We start from the raw sequence: 19,633 nt of genomic DNA on the forward strand, positions 1-19,633 counted from the left end.
TACAACTTTAGGCTGTAGACAAAACCAGCAGCAACTAACAAACTAGCTGGATCGCAAACCACCATAAGCATACTTACAGCTGCCGTTACTGGCTGCTATCTATCCCTGATTTATACTGGCGCCGTGAAACTACAGAAGTACCATATGTTCTTTCTATTCAATGGGGTGTATCCCAATTCCTGTATGTGTCTGGTCTTCATACTTAAATCACAGACTATAGCACCAGGAAAACCTCTTTTCACTATTTTCGTGTCATCAACGTTTTTGTTTTAAAATATTACATATAGATATGTATCTCAAGGTGTGTACACACGTATCGATTTACTTTCAATTCGATTTGATTTAAATTTCCCCAATTTCACCCCCTTTCGATTTGGCCTTGGCTTTCCATTGGATTTCACAATGAATCTGCATTCGATATCGATTTGGATTTTCATTCAAGACAGTGTACACATTTGATTTACTGGATCGAATTTGATATCTCCTCGCTTGCACCGTCTGTCTTAAAAGCGGATCAAAAGCGTCTTAAAAACCGGTTGATTTTGATTCGATTTTGCTTTTATAAGCAAAATCGAATTGAAAACCTGGCAAAATTGAAGCGTGTGTACACCCATTAACAAACGTCTGTATTAGATGTGCGTACACACGGTTAGATCTGGCATTTGATTCAATATGCCATTTGATATTTACTATATATTCTTGCCTGGCATGTCTTTTTGATTTCCACTATATATGAACGTGCATTGGGAATGAATCTGCATCAAATGCTGCTAAAAGCATTAGATTTCTATTCGATTTTGCTTCTATAAGAAAAATAGTGCATATCTCACCGTGTGTACTCTCTATAAGTGTATGTGTGTCTGTGTGTGTATTATAATTAACACTGGTTAGTCACTGTATACTAACCACGTATCATTAGTGGATGATGCACTCCTTGAGGTGATAATTGTGAAACGAGTGCACATATTCTTGTCTGCTCAACAGACTTTAATTAACATCTAATCTTCAGCAGATCAATAATAATGATCTAAAACAAAATTGTGACTTGTTTGGAAATAAGTAAATGTGTATTACCTGCTGCTCTATTCAGTAGCCCTGTGTTATTAGAAAATTGTACATTACACATGCTGTACACAATACAGGGGTATGAGATGAGGTAATTGTAAATTGATTTAGGAGTCAACTGTTAATGTTTATTTTCACCACTACTTTATATTAAATATATAAATTCTAAATCTGTGCAAGTGGTATAGTGTTCATTCTAGCACCCGCTATCTTTGAAAACCCATGCCGTTCCTGTTCCCTGCCTGGGGTGTCACTGTCTGCTGTGGTGCTTCTAGGACAGTGTGGTCTGTATATCAGCACTAATATGCAAACCAGACCTGTGCTAGAAACACCACAGCAGACAGACACACCCCAGGCAGGGAACAGGAACTGCATGGGTTTTTAAAGATAGCGGGTGCTAGAATGAACACTATGGCTGCATCGCACATATACACCTCTCTACCCTGGAGACACATATATATCACACACACACACACACACACACACACACACACACACACACACACACACGTAAGCCTGCTCTAAGCAAATGCTTCAAAAGATAGTAAGGCAGCTAACTGTACATAATGACCTCTTTGAGATTAGAAATAGATGTAGTTTCACTTGCTGCCAACAGTGTTTTCGTGACACACAGACATTATATATATATATATATATATATATATATATATATATATATATATATATATATATATATATATATATAGAAAGCAATAGATTGCACTCTTGAGGTTTTGCAAAACTGCATGGCAGCAGTGCAGTAAATAACAATAAAATGGACACAGGTCAAGTGTATCAACGTTTCGGGCTAGTTGCCCTTTATCAAAACCATGTTGTGCAATATTCTACTACCAACTATAATCTCCCTGAAACTAGTTTTCAAAAGTAGGCAAGTATGGTAGGAGGTGATTCGTTGGCTGTTTATCACTCTCCATTTTAGCACTTTTGAATAGAATAGAATCAACTTTATTGGCCATGTGTGCTTGCGCACACTTGGAATTTTTTGCGGATTTACAGTGCATCATCAAGCAGGGATGGGGGGGGGGGGGGGGGGTGGTGAGAGGACATTGCATACATTACATTGAGGACATTACGTGCCTAGGCAGCCATCAGCGGCGCCACTGGTCGTTGCACCAGTCGGTAGGTGACAATATAAGCACGGACAGAACAGTTTGTCACACAGGGAACACATGGAAAAACCTACCTGCCGAGCAGCACAGCGCCTAGGCAGCCATCCGCGGCGCCACTGGTCGCTGCACCAGCCAGGCAGGTAACACAAGGGGGTTACATAGCTGAGATGCACAGTTCCTTGGCAGCCATTTGCGGCGCCATCTTCCTGTAGGAGAAGCCAGCGAGGGGGAAGGAGTGGTGTGGGGGAGTTGGGGGGGGGGGGGGGGCAGAGAGAGTCACTGGGCCTGGGGAGAGACAGTGAGGCCTGGGGCTGGAGTTGGGCCCTCCCTGAACTGAATTCTGTGCCGCTGCCACCGATGGACTGATCCCACCTCCTCCTTCATTGTAACATAGGGGGGTACCGCAGCATTGGGTGAGTGACGCCGCCCGGTGCCGATGGGGGGGGGAGAGCTGTGCGCCTGCGGCCGGGTCCTATGCCGCATTCTGGGCGCTGGGGGCTGAGCTGACACATGCAGCCGTCCAGAGCCGGGCCGGGTCCCCCTCCTCCTCACCGCTTCCGTCTCCTCAGTGCGGGGGCCGTGGCGGTGTCCTTGTGGCCGACTGTGCGCCGGGGGCTGGGCTGACGATGGTGCCGATGGGGGGGGGGAGCGAGCTGTGCGCCTGCGGCCGGGTCTTGTGCCGCATTCTGGGCGCCGGGGGCTGAGCTGATACGTGCAGCCGTCCAGAGCCGGGCCGGGTCCCCCTCCTCCTCGCCGCTTCCGTCTCCTCAGTGCGGGGGCCGTGGCGGTGATCTTGTGGCCGACTGTGCGCCGGGGGCTGGGCTGACTCACGTCCCTTCCGTCTCATCTGCGTCTCTGCGGTGCGGGTGCTGTGGCGGTGCCCTCTCCTGGTCGGGGGGGCTTCTTCTCTGCCCTCTCCCCATCATCCTCCCCCCGTCCACGGGGCGCCCTTTCTCCGGGGGCCGAGGATGGAAGCTCCGGTGGACAGGAGCTCGCATGCATGCGACCATCCCCGGCCCCCACCGGAAGCTTATTGCATCTGGCCTATCATTTGAGACAGTGAGATCTGCCATGCATGTTTCATTTCTCTCAGTGTTGTTAGCACTGTCTCAAATGGTAGGAGCAGGTATATCTACCAGACCTTGTCTTATTACTTCTGCAGGTGTCAATCAATTAGGTAGTGTCAGCTCATAGCCTGTATAAGAGGGAAAAGGAATAACAGCTTTGTGTTTACATTTTGAAGTGTCATCCCTTCACAAGCTGTCGCCATGCTTTCTGTGCATCCTTCCAGTCTGACACCAGTTGCCTTACAATGCAGTACTTAATTAGTATCGGCTACAATTTTACATTTTGCCTGTTGTATATGTAGAGTTGATATATTTGGCAAATAAGCTTAAAAATACATAAAATTAATGCTATATAAGTTTTACTTTTCTGAGAAATTACAGGTCCCAGCAAGCCCTGGTATGCCTAAACTGCATTTGCTTGCACTTGTATATTTACATGTGCCATTATACTGAAAAATACCAGCATGTTCTGGTGGCCTCTGGTACCTGTAGTGATTTAAAAAAATATATATATATATAAGTAAATTGAACACTAATATTTTTTTTTTTTACTAACTCCACCCATACATCACGTTAATTTAGTGTTCACCTAAACCACAGGATGTGGAATCCTTTCTGAGCAAATAAAAACACCTCCATCAATAGCGGCAAAATGAAAGCCCTGTACACACGGTGAGATATTGGCTAATGGCCAATTTTGATGCACAAGAGATTTTGGCTAGATGAACTGGAGATTTTGACTAAGCAATTTTGTCTAAGTAATGAGGGTCTATGATCTAGCCAAAGTTGCCTTGCCTGCACAGTCAATCTATGCTATACAATATTGACCTTCTAACCTTCTAGGAGATTTTCACTAGTCAAAATCTCACCATGTGTACACCCCTTAACAACGGACCCTCTGCATGTGAGATTCTAATCAATACAGTGAGTGGCTTTGCTGATTTGTAAGAGCATGGAAAAGCCATTGGTTAGAAGTATCCCTGCAGGTCTCAGCTAACCACATTTGTATGAACACACCCATGGTATATATTCCCTACCCCTTTTGGTTCCACCTTTCTAGCTGTAAGTAGGAGCAAATATAAGAAGAGATGTATTTCTGCATATGCATGCGTTTGCTTTGTAGGCATGCACAGGGCATGTTTATATACTTATGTTGCACAGACAGGTATAAGTTCCACTGCATGGCTGCCATGGGGTATGGGCAAGGTGATGGGCAGTTGGGGGGGTTCAGAAAATCACTCAGTTAAAAATCCCTCACCCACTCCTCTCCCATTTACATCTCTGTCTGACCTCATCTCCCTTTATACTCCTATCTGTCCTATTTGCTTTGGTAATGCACGCTGCCTCTACTTATCTAGTGATTACCTCCTCCCACTCCTACTGCTAAGACTTTTCACGTGCTTCTCCCTTTCTCTGGAATTCTCTACCTCTCTCCCTCAGACTCTCCACCTCTCTACATAACTTCAATCAGGCTCTTAAGACCCATTACTTCACCAACCCTACCCAAATCTCACCTTAACCATCTGTTCCTTGCTCACTGTCTACTCAATTGGTGTCACCACTGTCTGTCCCACGAGCTGGGCCCCCTTCCCTTATGTGCTTTTCCTTCTCTTACTTAAACCATCTTAGATGGCACCAAATCCTGCATTTTTTAGCAACACTGATACTTATTTCAGTGTCCCCTGCTGATGCAGCTATTCTGTAGCCTGTACTTGTCCTCTACTGTATTCAACTGTAAGTCACTGTGGGGCAGATGTATTAAGCCTGGAGAATATATAAACTGGAGATAAAGCGGAGATAAAGTGAAAGGCGAAAAAGCACCAGCCAATCAACTGTGTTTTAAAATGACAGTTGGTAGTTGATTGGCTGGTGCTTTATCTCCTTTCACTTTATCTCCAGTTTATCTCTTCCCCAGGCTTAATACATCTGCCTCTGTGTTAATTATTCGTTTATGTACTTTGTAATTTGGCATCATGGAACCCTTGTGATACCATGTAAATAAAGGATAATAATAATAATTGGCTGGTACTTTATCACTCTCCTCACAACTATCTTCACCAGTGTATTGTTACATTTGTACCTGTAAATGTGCTCTGTATTTACATGCTGTGCATGACCTGTGCTCCTCTATATAGGGATAAGCATACTCCATTTTTCTGTAATTTACATGCGCTTTGTAATAGCACAGATTTGTTGCTCTGACTTCAGTGTGTCCAACATCCTCTGCTTTATCTTCCTCAGGCTGGAGCTCCACCTATGCTGGTGAATGCAGACTGTTTGGACCCAGGATCTTCGGTAAATGATACTATTAGCAAGAGACAATCATATAATGTTACCTTGAGCTTCATATGCAATATAAGTGTGTTTCCCTTCGTCATCGTATTATACAGTTTTCCTTTAATACCACTTTTACACAGCTGCAAAAACCTGGGCTTTTCCCTAGTGGACCCGGGTCAGCAGGTGGTGTAACAGGGGTCAACTGTGTACATTTACATGTTACTTCTACCCAGGTCCTGACCAGGGTGGAATACAGACAGGACCTGGGTAGTGGGCAGTGTAAATGGGTATGACGGGTCGTCTGATCCAGCTCCCGTTTACAGCAATGGGGATGCCCAGCCTCCATACCGCAGCATTCTGTGGTCAGTATGGAGGTTGGGTGGGGGCACACACTGCCTCTGCTGCTGTCTGCTGTACTGTGCAGCGTCTTGCAGTCAGTATAGAGGTTGGGCGAGGGGGGGGGGGGCACACACAGCCTCCTCTGCAATGTGCTGTACTCTGCTGATGGCAACGGAGGCAAGAATATGATGAATGGATGCCTGTGTGCGGCATCTATTCACCTCGCTGACGGCGGCTGGGGGGTGCACTGAAGCTAGGGGCAACCCAGCAGCTTACCTTGGTGCTGTACTTGCCCCCAGTGCGACTATCAGCAGTCCTGACGGGGTGATCGTTGGTTCCAGCGATTGGAGATGATGTCATCTCTAAGCGCTGCCCCGTTTACACTGCGGGTTGGCACCGCAGTGTAAATGGTGCAAATCCCAGATCCGACCTGGCTTGGAACCGTGTTCCAAATACCTGGTCGGATCTGGGATTTTGGTGTAAAAGGAGTATCAATGACCTTTAAATAACATTAACTGCAATTTATTGACGACAGAGTACCACCACCAGGTTACTGGACTGCTGTGCTACCAATAGTAAATGATTAGTTTTGGATTACCAATAATAACAAGCTATTGGCTTCTAAGAAGCAAAGCAACATAATATAGAGAGACATTGAAATAGTGACAGTAGCCAGTTATTGACATTAGCTTTCCGACATGAAGATGTTTCTGTATTAGTAATGCAGTTAGGATGTTGCTTATTTTGGAGTACCAGCTATAGGACATTCTTATTTATTGTTAGTTTTACTAATGTTTTAGCATTATTGCATTTTTACAATTTACATTGTTACTTTGATGATAATATGGTACTTAGGTTGTCCAGTTTATATATTAACTAGTACTCTATTTCGTGAAGTTGGAACAAGTTGATCTTGTACAGGACCTCAGCATATTAGCTGTGAAGTTTAGCACCACATTGTACTGTATAATTGTTTCCTGTTATGTCCTGGAATCATTTAATGAGATTTGATCTCCTGTTAATAAGATACCATGTACAAGTAGATGTGGCATGTCCTCTGGGTCTGTTTCCCTGTTCTATAAAGGAAAAGTTTCTTGGATCTGGATGTCCTGCACAAATCCAGTGCAGAATAAAAATAGAGCCGTAGTCCTTCAAATATTGGGCTGTACACATTCAGGTGGCATCTCATTATTGCCAGCTACAGGTCAGTCTGCTTTCTGCTCTCCCTGTATTCATTTATTTAGTTAGTAAATGAAGCCCATACACACTGGGTGACTTTGAGCTGAAAGCCGCTCAAAACAGTAAGTTTGTGCGGCTTTCAGCTCAAAGCCGCCCAGTGTGTATGGCCCGGCGGTGAGCACTGCTGCGCGCTCCCGCATCATCGCCGGGACAGCTGTTCATCTGCTGGTATTACCAGCAGATGAGCAGCTTTGAGGACGGCTATGCAAAGCCGTCCTCTCCCCGCTGACAGCGCCAGGCAGGGGGAAAGCCGCTCAGTGTGTATGCACTGAGCGGCTTATCCCCCCAGCGATGACCGCGATCATCACTGTCCATACATGCTGGGCATAGTTGGCCAGTGTGTATGGATCTGAAGTTGTGTACACACGGTCATTTATCGCTGGCAATATGGTCGCCAAATGACCATATCGCCAGTGATTTGAGTGTGCAGCCGCGATAAATCACCGGGTGCGCGCTCCCGTTTTCAGCCCCCTAATAGTCGCTGGTTGGAGGAGCATGCTCCTCCGACCAGCGACTTCCCCTGCCTTTTCTCCTGGGCGCGTGGAATTTTCATCAGCGACCATCTCTGGTCGCTGATGAAAACAGGACACTGAAAAATATATTGCACCGTGTGTACACAGCTTGAAGCAGTTTATTAAATATTTCACAATTTGGGTGCGGGTTTAAAAGTGTCTTGTCTGAAATCCAACTTTTGGCTGCACTTGTAATCTGTGACCATTTGAAGGCCTGAGTGTACTGGTTGATTATTGAACAATAAAAGGCATGCTGGTATCTGGATTTTGAAGGATGTGTACTAAGATGAACCGTCCTTTGATAAAATAAATGCTGCCAATACAGACTGAGAAGTTATCGCCCTTCCCTGCCATTGCCGTGATATAAGCCACAACAATAGAAAATGAACGAATAAACTATCAGTAACACTTTGCAAATCTTTAAAGTCTACAAATGGCTTTAAGGTAGCAGGATAATGTCCAATCAATAATCGCTTGTAACTTAACCCTTTGAGTGCCAACTGAATTTGTCAAAATTGGTGTGTAAATTGCCAAGTAAACATTTTTTATTCGGAAACAATATACTTGCGCTATTAAACAATAAACAATAATTAATGGTGATCTCCTGCAGCGTTTTTAGAAAACAAATTGCTCAATCCTTAAATAAAAAAAATATAAGACCGTGCTGGAAAATAACCTTAAAAAAACCTTTATATGACTAGTAGTTAATATACGTTCTAAACCACTGGCCAATGATAATAAAAAAACAATATACATATGTAACTTAAATAACAGACAGACTGACATAAAATGGTTAGTTTGATTAGTAGCTTAATACTTTTAAAGTGCTGGGAGGAAGGTGTTAATAATCCTTTTTCCTTTTTTGTGCGTTGTTTCCCAATTTATTGGAAAGCAGACAGAGGCCTTTATTCTGGTTGGTGCGGTCAGAGCCGCACACGGGGCTCTGACCGCACAAACCAGTCCCCGCCCACCCGACGGATCGCCACGGCCGTCCGTACACGGACGGCTGGCGATCCGTACAAAAATGGTGGAGGCGTACGCCTCCACCATGGTGGGAGCTGCCCCCTGCATTCGATGGTCGTCGACCATCGAAGGCAGGACCGCACGCCGCGGCAGCTCCCGCAAGCTCAGACCACACGGACAATCGTCCGTGTGGGAGCTTGAAAGGGGGCTGAAAGCTGACATCCGGCGACGTCAGCTTTCCGCCCCCATGTCATGGTAATGAGGGCGTCATGCCCTCATTACCATGCACACGCCCCGCGTTTGCATGGGAACGCCCATGAAACGCGGGGCGTACACATAGGGAAATGAGGGGCTGAAGCCCCTCACGCCCCTATACGCCCCCTTTGCGGCGGACGAAATCCGTCTGCGGCGAAGGGGGCTGCACATGCGCAGAATGACCTCTGCGCATGTGCAGTTTCAAAACATCGGCGGTACGGCCGCACGCGGGCCGTACCGCATAGATTAGAATAAGGGCCAATGTTAGTAGTAGTCAGTAAGTTTTTTTCAAAATCAAACAAATATATTTAAGAGAGAAAAAGAAAAAACAACCAGTCTCTTACGATTTGTCTTGTCTGGCCAGATCTTCTTTTCATGAATGTGATGTCTAGGGTAACATTAAGGTATAAGTGGGTATTTTTAACGTCTGAGCTATGATGAAATTCCCTGGAGAACTGCTATCCACAAAAGCCAGATAGTTAACTGATATTACATTTCCCTAAAGGTTAAGTTTATAGATAATAATAATGTTTTCTAGGTGTAACTACCTATTAACATAGCTTTCCAGTATGCTTTCCTATACACACCTAGGCCCTGTTGGGTGTTTGTTTTGTTTTTTTTGCTTTCTTGGGCAGCAATCAATATAATTGCCCTTTTCTCAAATGTAGGGGCAGAGGCCTCTTGTAAATGACAACAAGTAAGCTCCAACCTGCATATGCCTCCCAGGAGGACATATGTAGGTGATTATTGGAGTATTGCAGGGCCGGGTTTCCCATTAGGCCCATGAAGCATAGGCCTATGGGCGGCAATGCATCCCCCCCTTCACTGATGGAGATTTGCCGGAAGAGGGAGGGGGTCACGAATCATGGAAGGGAGGGAAGGGCAGGGTCTTTCTCTTCCGCTGGTGCTCTGCCTTCTACTCACCAATCCTGGACCTCTCCTGCTCATTGATGGTGGCAGTGGTGGCTCACGGCGTAGTGACCTGCCGAAAGCAGGAGGAACACACTGGAAGGTACTCTCCGGCCCGAAGCGTGGCGAGCGCAGCGAGCCCGCGAGGGGCGGCGGTACGCGTCCTCCGACCTTTTCATACCCCCACTATCCACGTCGGCATACCTGTACCTGATGAAGGGGGTCATACCCCGAAAGCTTGTCTTTTAATACAGACGTTTTTTTGCTTCACTTACAACCGCCTCCTGAGTGCTGCCTTCTTTGGAATCATATATATATATATATATATATATATATATGTGTGTATATGTATATATATATATATATATATATATATATATATTATAATTTACCTATCTTCTTTTCAAAGGCTACTGCAGGTCTGCCAAGCAGTTTCACACAGTGGTTATCTATAATTAATTGTGCACTTTATCATTGATGTATGCAGATACAAATATTATACTATTTGGCTGGGAAATACTGTATCAGAACAGTTTTTTCCTGCAAATACAGTTGCAATTACATACAAAATATAGGCATGCTGTATATCTTTTGAATCCATAAAAGCTGAATAGCCTGATGCATTTAACAGGAAAAAACTATAAAATGACAAGTAAATTTTACAAGCTCTTTTAACCAATCAAATTTAGTTTGCATTTATTTTTTATAAATATGTTTTTTTCCATATTTATTACAAATGAGCTCTAAAGGGGCCCATACACGGTCCGTTAAACGGATCCATTTGGGTCTTAATTAGCATGCTTCGCATCGGATCGCATGCCTAGTGTGTGCATGCAATGCGATCCGATGCGAAGTTTAGCTAGTACAAAAAGTATGTGCAGCACATACTTTTTGTACCGTACTATGTGATGCGCGGGAGCGCGCATCGCATAGTACAAAACGGACGGTCCGGGAACGGACCGTCTATGGGCACCTTAAGTTTTGTACTTGTAAGTTAATTTAAACATTAGTAAAATTAATCCAAACAAACCAGCTCTAATTTATTTCTGACTTTATCAAGCTGTTTTGTGTCCGACTTGCTAACTCCGCTCCCATTACTTCCTGGCCTGCAACTGTGACTATATTATATACAGTATATGACCCATTTTAGTTGGTCTGAATAAATCGGACGGTTCCTGGTCTAAATACTGCAAGAAGTCGTATCTGATTTGCAAATGGAGCATAAAAGTCGCACGCCATTACATTGGCTGTGTTCCAGAAAGAAGTCAGACATTCTAGCATCTGGCTTTGAGCTACTTTTTGGGGGCCGCTAAAACGGTCTCTCATTTACATACTGGCCTACATCTTTTTCCCTGTTTTATTGGAACTAGCAAAGGCTCAAAGAGCCTGGGGCTGGTTTTGTTTAGGGGGGAGCCCTACACCAATTTTTTTTTTATATTTTAACTCTATATTTTATAAACAGAAGCATCACACAGATCTGGCTGTTCCGTACCTGTTTCATGTTCGGTAGTGTTTGCCTGCCGGCAAACTCTCCAGCCAGACATGAATCACTTCACCATCAGAAAATACGAATCTTGAGAACAAGGCAGCTCAGTAAAAAAAACCCAGACCTGATCATGTTTGTAACCAGCTGAGTTGCTTCTTGGCCAATACACGAGAGCTTAGTAAATTTACACCTGTTACACTATTGCTGCAGTCATGCCAAATGTCCCTTGTGACTTTTTGACAGAAAATTTGTCTTACTCACAAACTGATGAAACAAGCCATTTTGTTACGCTGCACTAATTACATGTATATGTGACACTTTTATTTCTGTGTGCAACTAAGCCTGAATCTATATACAATGTGCCTTGATGCCCAAAGATATACAAGTGTCACATATCAAACTAATCAGTGAAGTATTGTGAACCAGCTTCTTTCATCCATCTGCAACTAAAACAACTGAAAAAGAAACTGCTTGGTGCATGCAGTCACACAGGCGTCTCGCTCCAGGTGTCTTGTTCGGTATGGGTGCCGGACAGTATCCCGACTGTCAAATGCCGGACACTCTGGGTCCCGACGGCCACCGGCTATTCTCCCTCGTGGGGGTCCACGACCCTCATAGAGAGAGAATAGAATAGGTGGCGAGCGTAGCGAGCCATCATGCCCGCAGCGTGCCGAGCACAGCGAGCCCGCAAGGGGCTTTGTTGCGCTTGCCCCGCTGTCTGAATCCGGCCAGTCGGGATCCTGATGTCGGGACCATATACCACAACCGTGCGGTATAGTGTATTAAAGATAGGTGTATGAGGACACAACTGTAGTTGACCCCTTATTTTATTTTTTTATTAATCATGTGCATAAGTTAACACCAGAACTTTTTTTATGCTCTGCATTTTGTTATAGTAAATGTTTTATTTTATTGCTTGGAGTGGATCGAATAGTCTACAAAGGATTGCATGACTTTTGTAGGATTTTGGGCTGAAATTGCATGAGGTTGCAAATATTAACATTTCACTGCTTGATAGCAATTCCTGCCCACTCCCATAATCCATAACTGTTTTTATAGGTTTCTCGTATGTCTTCAGGCAGAACTGCGTACTGTGAATGTACAAAAAGTTGTAGATGGTGCAGACGACTCCTCATTGCATACCTAGGTCAATGCCTAGCCTCTGTATGTCAGAGGACATGTAAAATCTAAGCTGCTATGCATGGATAAACACAGTCTACCCCTAAAGACCTTGTTTTTACATTTGGGTACAAAGAAATCCACTTATGTTATCCAATCAGAAGGGCCTAAAATGGGCACATATTTAAACACAAATTTCAGGCTCTAAATTATTGTTGTGGGTATAGTTATGACCCCACTTCTTGGGTTAATTTTTATAGCCATAAGTGTAAATAATTAGCAGCTCCCACAACATTTACTGGAAAACTTCAAAAGCTACAATGTAAGAAATATAAAAGGGAGTGCTAATTGTCATAATAAATTCATATTTAATTAAAAAAAATACACATAAAACCACAGTACAATTACTAATGTTCAGCAGCTGATTCTATCAAAAGAATAATTATTCAATAAACTTTAGAGGTTTATTTGAGTCCCTGAAAGAGAAATAATTAGTTGTTAAATAACCATCAGTTCATTTAAGGGGAATATTTGCACCCTCACCTGCTATGCTCCACCTCTGATTTTTGTGTCCACAGATTGATGCTTTGTTAACTAAACAGGAGATACTGTAAGCTGTTGTTTCCATCTGTAGCAGATGGAAGAAACAAAGTATAAGTACCAGTCAGTATCCATTGTTGAACATCCTGTGATGATTGACAGCCAAAGGTACCTTTTAACTGCAAGTTGCAAAGGGCAACTTGCGCTGTGATGGTGAAGGACGCTTGTGTGCTGTGCAGATTCCAAGGTAGCCCAAAGCTGAAAGGCACCGCAAGCCAGAGATTTTGGAGTCGGCAGGCTGCCTTTCTTTTTGCAGACACCAGGGAGGGAGAGTGCCTGTCAGCAGTAAATGATGTACGACTTGGGACAGCTGGAATAGGCACTTTTATGTGTTTCTCTGCTAAACTGCTGCACCACTACAGTTTAGGGGAGAAACGCGTAAAGGTGCCTTTTCCAGCGGTCCCAAGTGTTTGAAGTACCAGCCTTACAGAAATAGATGTGAATACTCAGGTATTCAAAAACAGGTTTTGTCTTATGGGAATTTCACAATTCTCACTGGCTGCTTGTTCTGTGGAGGGGGTAAAGGAAAAGTAACATAGAGAAGAAAAAGTACAGGGGGCAGTGGGTGCAGAGCTGGCCCAAAGTAAACTAGTTAAATGCCTAGGGTATTTATTTGGAATGCCTAGAGTGAGGAATGCATTTTACATACAGGGCCAGCTCAGCTTGCATCTGACATTCAGAGGGGACCAGCGGCTCTGATCTGGTTGCCTGTCATGTTTGCAACTCTCAGCAGTGGAAGTGCTAGAGCTCAAAGCAGAGAGTGGTGGCAGCGACAGGCTGTAACAAAAATGTAAAAATGACCACTGGTCCAGGAGGAGGGCTACTGTGCATGCCCAGCTGGGTGGGAGCACCAATGCTCTTATTTGCACAGGGCACCAAGATGAGGATTACTATGGGTGAAGGGTGATGGCTGATTGCTGCTATGATCTGTATTGCTGGGCATTGAATGCAGTGCTGGATCAAGGGCAGAACTGGCAGCATTACTAGGGGGCACCAGACAAAATCTCGCCTAGGGCATCAAGTTGGTTAGGGTCTTGTGGTGTCCCGAAACAACATGTGCTATCTGGAAGAAAAATAAACGAGTATGCATGTACCAACTGCAGTCGGGGTGAGTCTTTAAACAGGTATCTGCTGTCCTTAACCTAGTAAGTGTAAGGATGAGAGTACTTTGAGGGGTGTTTGATAGGAAATGTTGATGTCCCTTATTGCAGATTGATCTGATGCTTCCCCTCACATGCTGTATAGTATTGGTGAGGGGTGAGCGATATATCTGCAGCTGAGGACACACTGGATAAGTATATTGACAGGGAATAGCAGTGGTTATATTATATCAGGCAGTGTAATGCTAGAATCCACAGTAGCCCTGGAAGAGAAAGGTGTGGTGAAAGGAAGGTGGGGAGAGAAAGGGAATGTTACCTGCTGGCATATGCTGCAGGAGTGTGATGCCAGCAGCTGCCGACTGTATGTCTGGTGTTAGCTAGGGAATCCCCGCTGTGCACAGTGGGTATCCTTGCTGTTTCGCCTGTGAGGCTTTCTCAGTGTGTGCCTGTACCAGACAAATGATAGCCAGTATACGGTGGGTTACTGTGGGCATTATATGAAATATATTCCTTTTCTAACAACTTTTCTGCAAATCTATAAGATTTTACCTGTCTGGAATTCTTCATTCTGTAATCTATTATTTCACTCTTTCTTTTGCAGGTAAACGGTAGTGATGCTTTATACAAATATGAAGAGATTGTATTAGAGAGGGTAAGTGTGAAATGTGACTCTTGTCCACCAATAACATTCAATAATTTCACTCTTAAAATGTAAGATATAGCCCCTCTCCCCCTCCAAAACGCTCTCTTTTTTCCCACTTTACTCTTGGTACCTATATTTGCTATTTATCCGTCTATTACAGGGAAACTCAGGATTGGGATTCAGCATTGCTGGAGGGATTGACAATCCGCACGTTCCTGATGATCCTGGAATATTCATAACAAAAATTATACCTGGAGGAGCTGCAGCAATGGATGGGAGATTAGGGTGAGAGATGGTTTTCGATAACATTTCAATGGCAATGGCGATGCGTGGTCCATTGCTATGGGGCATACACACGGGGCGTTTCAAGCCCCATTTCAAACCGGTCTGACTAGATCTCCTAGAAATGAAGCACAGATGGCTCCGCGTGTATGCCCCATAGCATCACCATCACTCGCATAGGTATCCTGGTAGATCACAGTGTTTGGCCTAGCCAAACACTGCTCGGCACAGATCACTCAGCAAACATTGCAGGTGCATAGCTTGTGTGGTGCAATGTGTGCTGAGTGATCTGTGCTTAAGCACCTTGCCCAGCACAGAGGCGGCGGCGCCTTTGTGTACGCGGCTTTCATTGCCTTTTTTAATGTTTTGTGATTCACTGACTTCACGGAATTATTGTATAGACAATATGCTTTATTCTCTTTGCAGGGTGACCGACTGTGTCCTTCGTGTCAATGATGTTGATGTAACGGAGGTTGTGCATAGTAAAGCAGTGGAGGCTCTGAAGGAGGCAGGCCCTGTAGTGAGGCTTTTAGTCCGGCGCAGGCAGAGTCCTCCGGAGACCATCGTGGAGGTTAATCTGCTTAAAGGACCAAAAGGTCTGTGTGTGTGTGTAAGATCTTATGTACAGAACGATGGATGGAGTACAGTCAGGTTTTCAAGTACCTTTTGCTTTGCAACCTTTTTATCTCCAAATGAAAGAAAAGATTTGATTGATATCAGTAATTGACAAGATTCCTTGATTTCGTATTTATATCATTAATGGAATGTATATACGTATGTACAAATAAGGTAGCGGTACTCAGAAAGTGTAGAAACCTCACCTAAAGGTACAAGTTGATATAAGGCTTATAGTAGCTTCCAAACTTTGCATAAGTCATCAGATGCTTGTTTTATTCATTCTCTTTGATTTGTTGGATTTCTTCCTGTTTATACAACTAGTTCAAAAGTATAAGTGCAAAATAAGTGCTCATACATAATATAGCTGACCATCCGACAATTGCCCTGGGTATGGGGTTTCCATTATTCTTAGAAATCACCCATTTACGTTTGCTGGTAGTAAGGCTGGGTACACACTTGTAAATATATATATGCAGATCAATTTATCTGCAAATATATTTCTTGATGGATCACACTGCCCAATCAGTCGCAACTGACATCACAACTGGGTGGGGGCATTAACATGCGCCTGCACAGTTGAGCTATCAATTACTGCTGGCTCCTGCAGCGGGTGTACGGGCAGTCGGAGGATCACCCCTACGCACAGCACGATACACTGTTATATCTTTATATATATTGTCCATCAGCTTTGTGGCACAGCTGATGTAACATGTCTTTGAACAAAGGGGGTTATTCAGACCTGATTGATTATCTAATGAGTGCGCATGCATCTGGGTCGCAGCGCACATACAAGACGATAAACAGCGTAAATTTTTTTTTCTTCGTAATCCGCCCCCCAGTTTGATTGTCAGGAAGTCGCTGTTTGTGGGTGGTAATTGGCCTCTTTCTGGGAGTGTCAGGGAAAATGCAGGTGTGCCCAGGTGTTTTCAGGGAGGGTTTCTGACGTCAGCTTCTGCCTTGATCAGCCTGTATCTGTTGCAGACTTGTGAAAGGGTCATAGTTACGCACACTTGCACAGACTGGAGAAATTATTTAATGGTGACTGAGTTGCAAATTAATTAGCAACTTGGCGATTCGCAGACTTGCACCAGGCATGATTGACAGTGTTGGGGCCACTGTAATTTTGTTCAACGATGATCAGGTCTGAATCAGGCCAAAAGTTGTTTGCAGGCATCACTGGTACACACTTGACAACAGACCAGGGATATATTTTTCCATTCAATTGAACGGTGATATATGGGCCAGTGTTTACACAGGACTCTCTGGGGGAAATTTACTAAGATGGGAGTTCTGGTTCAGATGGAATGTATGTTGCCATGGGCAACCGATCAGCTTCTATATATTATCTTGTAGAAGTTGCTAAGTGAATAAGATTCTGATTTGGTTGCCCATAGCAACATTCCATCTGAAATAGAAAAGCGCAACGCAATCTGCTGCGCTATATAAAAATCTGTAAATAAATAAATAAATAATAGATCTCCCATCTTATCCCCCTCGGTTTTGTTGCAAAAAAAGACAACCTATTCAATTGAAAAGGTTGGCCACTTGGTGGCAGCATTAGTACAGTGTATGCTCATTTCTAGGCCTAAAATACATTATTAATGGTGTATGCAAATGTATTACTTGCAATTAGTTTATTTCAGATTGTGGGACGTATTGTCCAGGTAAGTATATACGATGTTGACTGCATAGAACACATTGAATATTACTATTCAATGTATTACCAACAGATAAAAAATAAGAAACAAAACAGATGCAGTAGGGTTTGCAATTGTAACTTTGTTCTCATTTCTCCACAGGGCTGGGGTTCAGTATTGCTGGAGGTATTGGGAACCAGCACATTCCAGGGGACAACAGCATCTACATTACTAAGATTATTGAGGGGGGAGCAGCACAGAAAGATGGAAGATTGCAAATTGGAGACAGGCTTTTGGCGGTGAGTACCAGACTTTTTTTTTTTTTTTTTAATAAAGTTTTTATTGAATGACCATCAACATGTAAACCAGCATTACGGAAACACCAGAACACACAATAATCATACAGTAAACACAATTCTAGCAACCGGGTTCAGTCCAACAAAGAATCACAAGTGTACAAGTGATAATTAGCAGAAAAACAGAATACATATGAATTTAACCATTGAATATCATGTGCAAGGGTATTGATGTGCCTTGATACAATGTTGCAGATATTATACGATTTATGCCAAAGCTTAGAAACATATATCAAATTTTACATCATGAGAAATAAAAAAATTAAAAGAATAGAACAAAAAGACATCAAAAGGAACAGAAGTGTATTTCTGTAAATGAACTACCACACACAAAGTTCTACCTGAAAATAAACAACTACAAACAAGGAAAACTAACGGTACTTGTGCGAGCCCGCAGCGTGGGCGAGCGAAGCGAGCTCCGCAAGGGGACTCACAAGAACCAAACTAACTCACGCATACATTTAGCATACTCCATAAAGGGGTTTGAGGACTCAAAAATTGATGTTGCACAGTGATATTCACCAATGAAACCCATGCTGGTAAATATGGGCCAGGAACGAGCTAGACAAACATCAGCAAGCACACGCAGATTAGAAGCATATTGAACACTGAATAGCTCTCATCAACCTCTCTGAATCTCTAAGTGCCGGACTGTAGTGATTTTTTGGTAATATGTTTTGTCTACTTCTAGGTGAATAACACTAACCTGCAGGATGTCAGACATGAAGAGGCTGTGGCTGCACTGAAGAATACCTCCGATATGGTTTATCTCAAAGTAGCTAAACCTGGCCCTGTTCACCTCAATGAGATTTATGCTCCCCCTGACTATGCCAGCAGTGAGTATAATTTTGATATAACATTGATTTTTTTAAGTGACTTTCAGGATTGTTGGAAAAAGGGGAAATGTGTCTTATAAAATTCACTGGCAGGGGCTTCCTATTGGAAGAACTTTCTGCTAATCACACAAAGGACAGGGAGTCCAATGGGGAGTTGTTTTTTCGCTCTGGGATTGCCAGCCTGGGCCATGAATAAAGGATAGAGCGCATTCCAACGGCAAGACACTTCCTGCCTTTCGGACAGCCCTACCCAGTCTCTATGGTTTGCAGCCAGTGCAGTCTATAGAAACCTATGTTTTTAATAGTCCTACTGCCTTGTGTGCACATACATCCGTCCCCAGGGGCGTCGACAGGTCGGCCGGGCCCTGGTAAAGTGGAGGAGGCATGGCCACCGGGCAGGAAAGGCGCCTTTGGGCCACATCCCTGTGAAAAAAACCGAGCCCCTCCAGCAGACTCGGGACCGGGTAAAAAATTAACCGCCCCCCCCCCTGTCGATGCCACTGTCAGTCTAAGTACCTGCCAGATCGCCAGACGCCACAACTCTGACAGTCCATAACGCCAATAGTCTCTGGACTGCAGCTTGGGCAACTCTGCTCACCCAATGGGTAGGAGCTGCCACTGCTCATTAGAATGTATTGCTGCATGAGTTATACATGTGATCAGGCAAAAATAGTTAAATTATGCTAAAAATGGTAAAATGCTTAGAAAGTCTGCAGCCACATTGCACATTTGTAGCGAAAAAGGTTATCCATTCGCAATATATATATTTTCTTAATCAATTCTTCTCAATTGTCCACATTATGTTGCCATTGCTGTAATTTATATTTCCTGTAATGTGTTACTAAAGCAAAAATATGGGGGAGATTTTTCAAAGCGTGGAGAGCGATAAAGTGGAGAGAGGTAAAGGGGTGTATTCAATGATTTTTGCAAGCTGCCACAGCTCGCACAGTCCGTATTCAACTTACTCCCCCTCCCCCCTGCACACGCCATTTCCCCATCGATTTTTGCAGTGATGGGGAAATGGCGTGTGCAACCGCTAAAACAGCGAGGCTCGTGGCTAAATGCAGCGGGCTCCCTGCATTAGCTGCAGGCCTTGCTGTTTGGGGGAATCCTCGCCGTCATCTGACAGCGAGGATTCCCCCAGAATGTAGAATAGGATGGGCGGCCGGAGTGGGGGTTAAACGGCAAGGGTTGCTTGTT

The 19,633-nt window shown here is 43.9% G+C and overlaps 1 protein-coding gene across 9 annotated transcripts in view; it reads left to right on the forward strand.

Annotated features, from left to right (window-relative positions):
• Positions 1–19,633, forward strand: part of DLG3 (discs large MAGUK scaffold protein 3) — a 198,098-nt gene that overhangs the window by 106,428 nt on the left and 72,037 nt on the right. For all 9 annotated transcript variants that reach the window (XM_083159156.1, XM_083159158.1, XM_083159159.1 and 6 more), the window contains 6 exons: positions 5,504–5,557; positions 14,663–14,713; positions 14,865–14,989; positions 15,413–15,582; positions 17,404–17,540; positions 18,289–18,433. In XM_083159156.1, the coding sequence (XP_083015282.1) occupies positions 5,504–5,557; positions 14,663–14,713; positions 14,865–14,989; positions 15,413–15,582; positions 17,404–17,540; positions 18,289–18,433 (682 nt within the window). The remainder of the gene's footprint in view (positions 1–5,503; positions 5,558–14,662; positions 14,714–14,864; positions 14,990–15,412; positions 15,583–17,403; positions 17,541–18,288; positions 18,434–19,633) is intronic.

The sequence above is a fragment of the Crinia signifera genome, chromosome 9 (assembly GCF_055691185.1).
Source record: "Crinia signifera chromosome 9, ASM5569118v1, whole genome shotgun sequence".
In the NCBI taxonomy this organism is placed as follows: domain Eukaryota; kingdom Metazoa; phylum Chordata; class Amphibia; order Anura; family Myobatrachidae; genus Crinia; species Crinia signifera.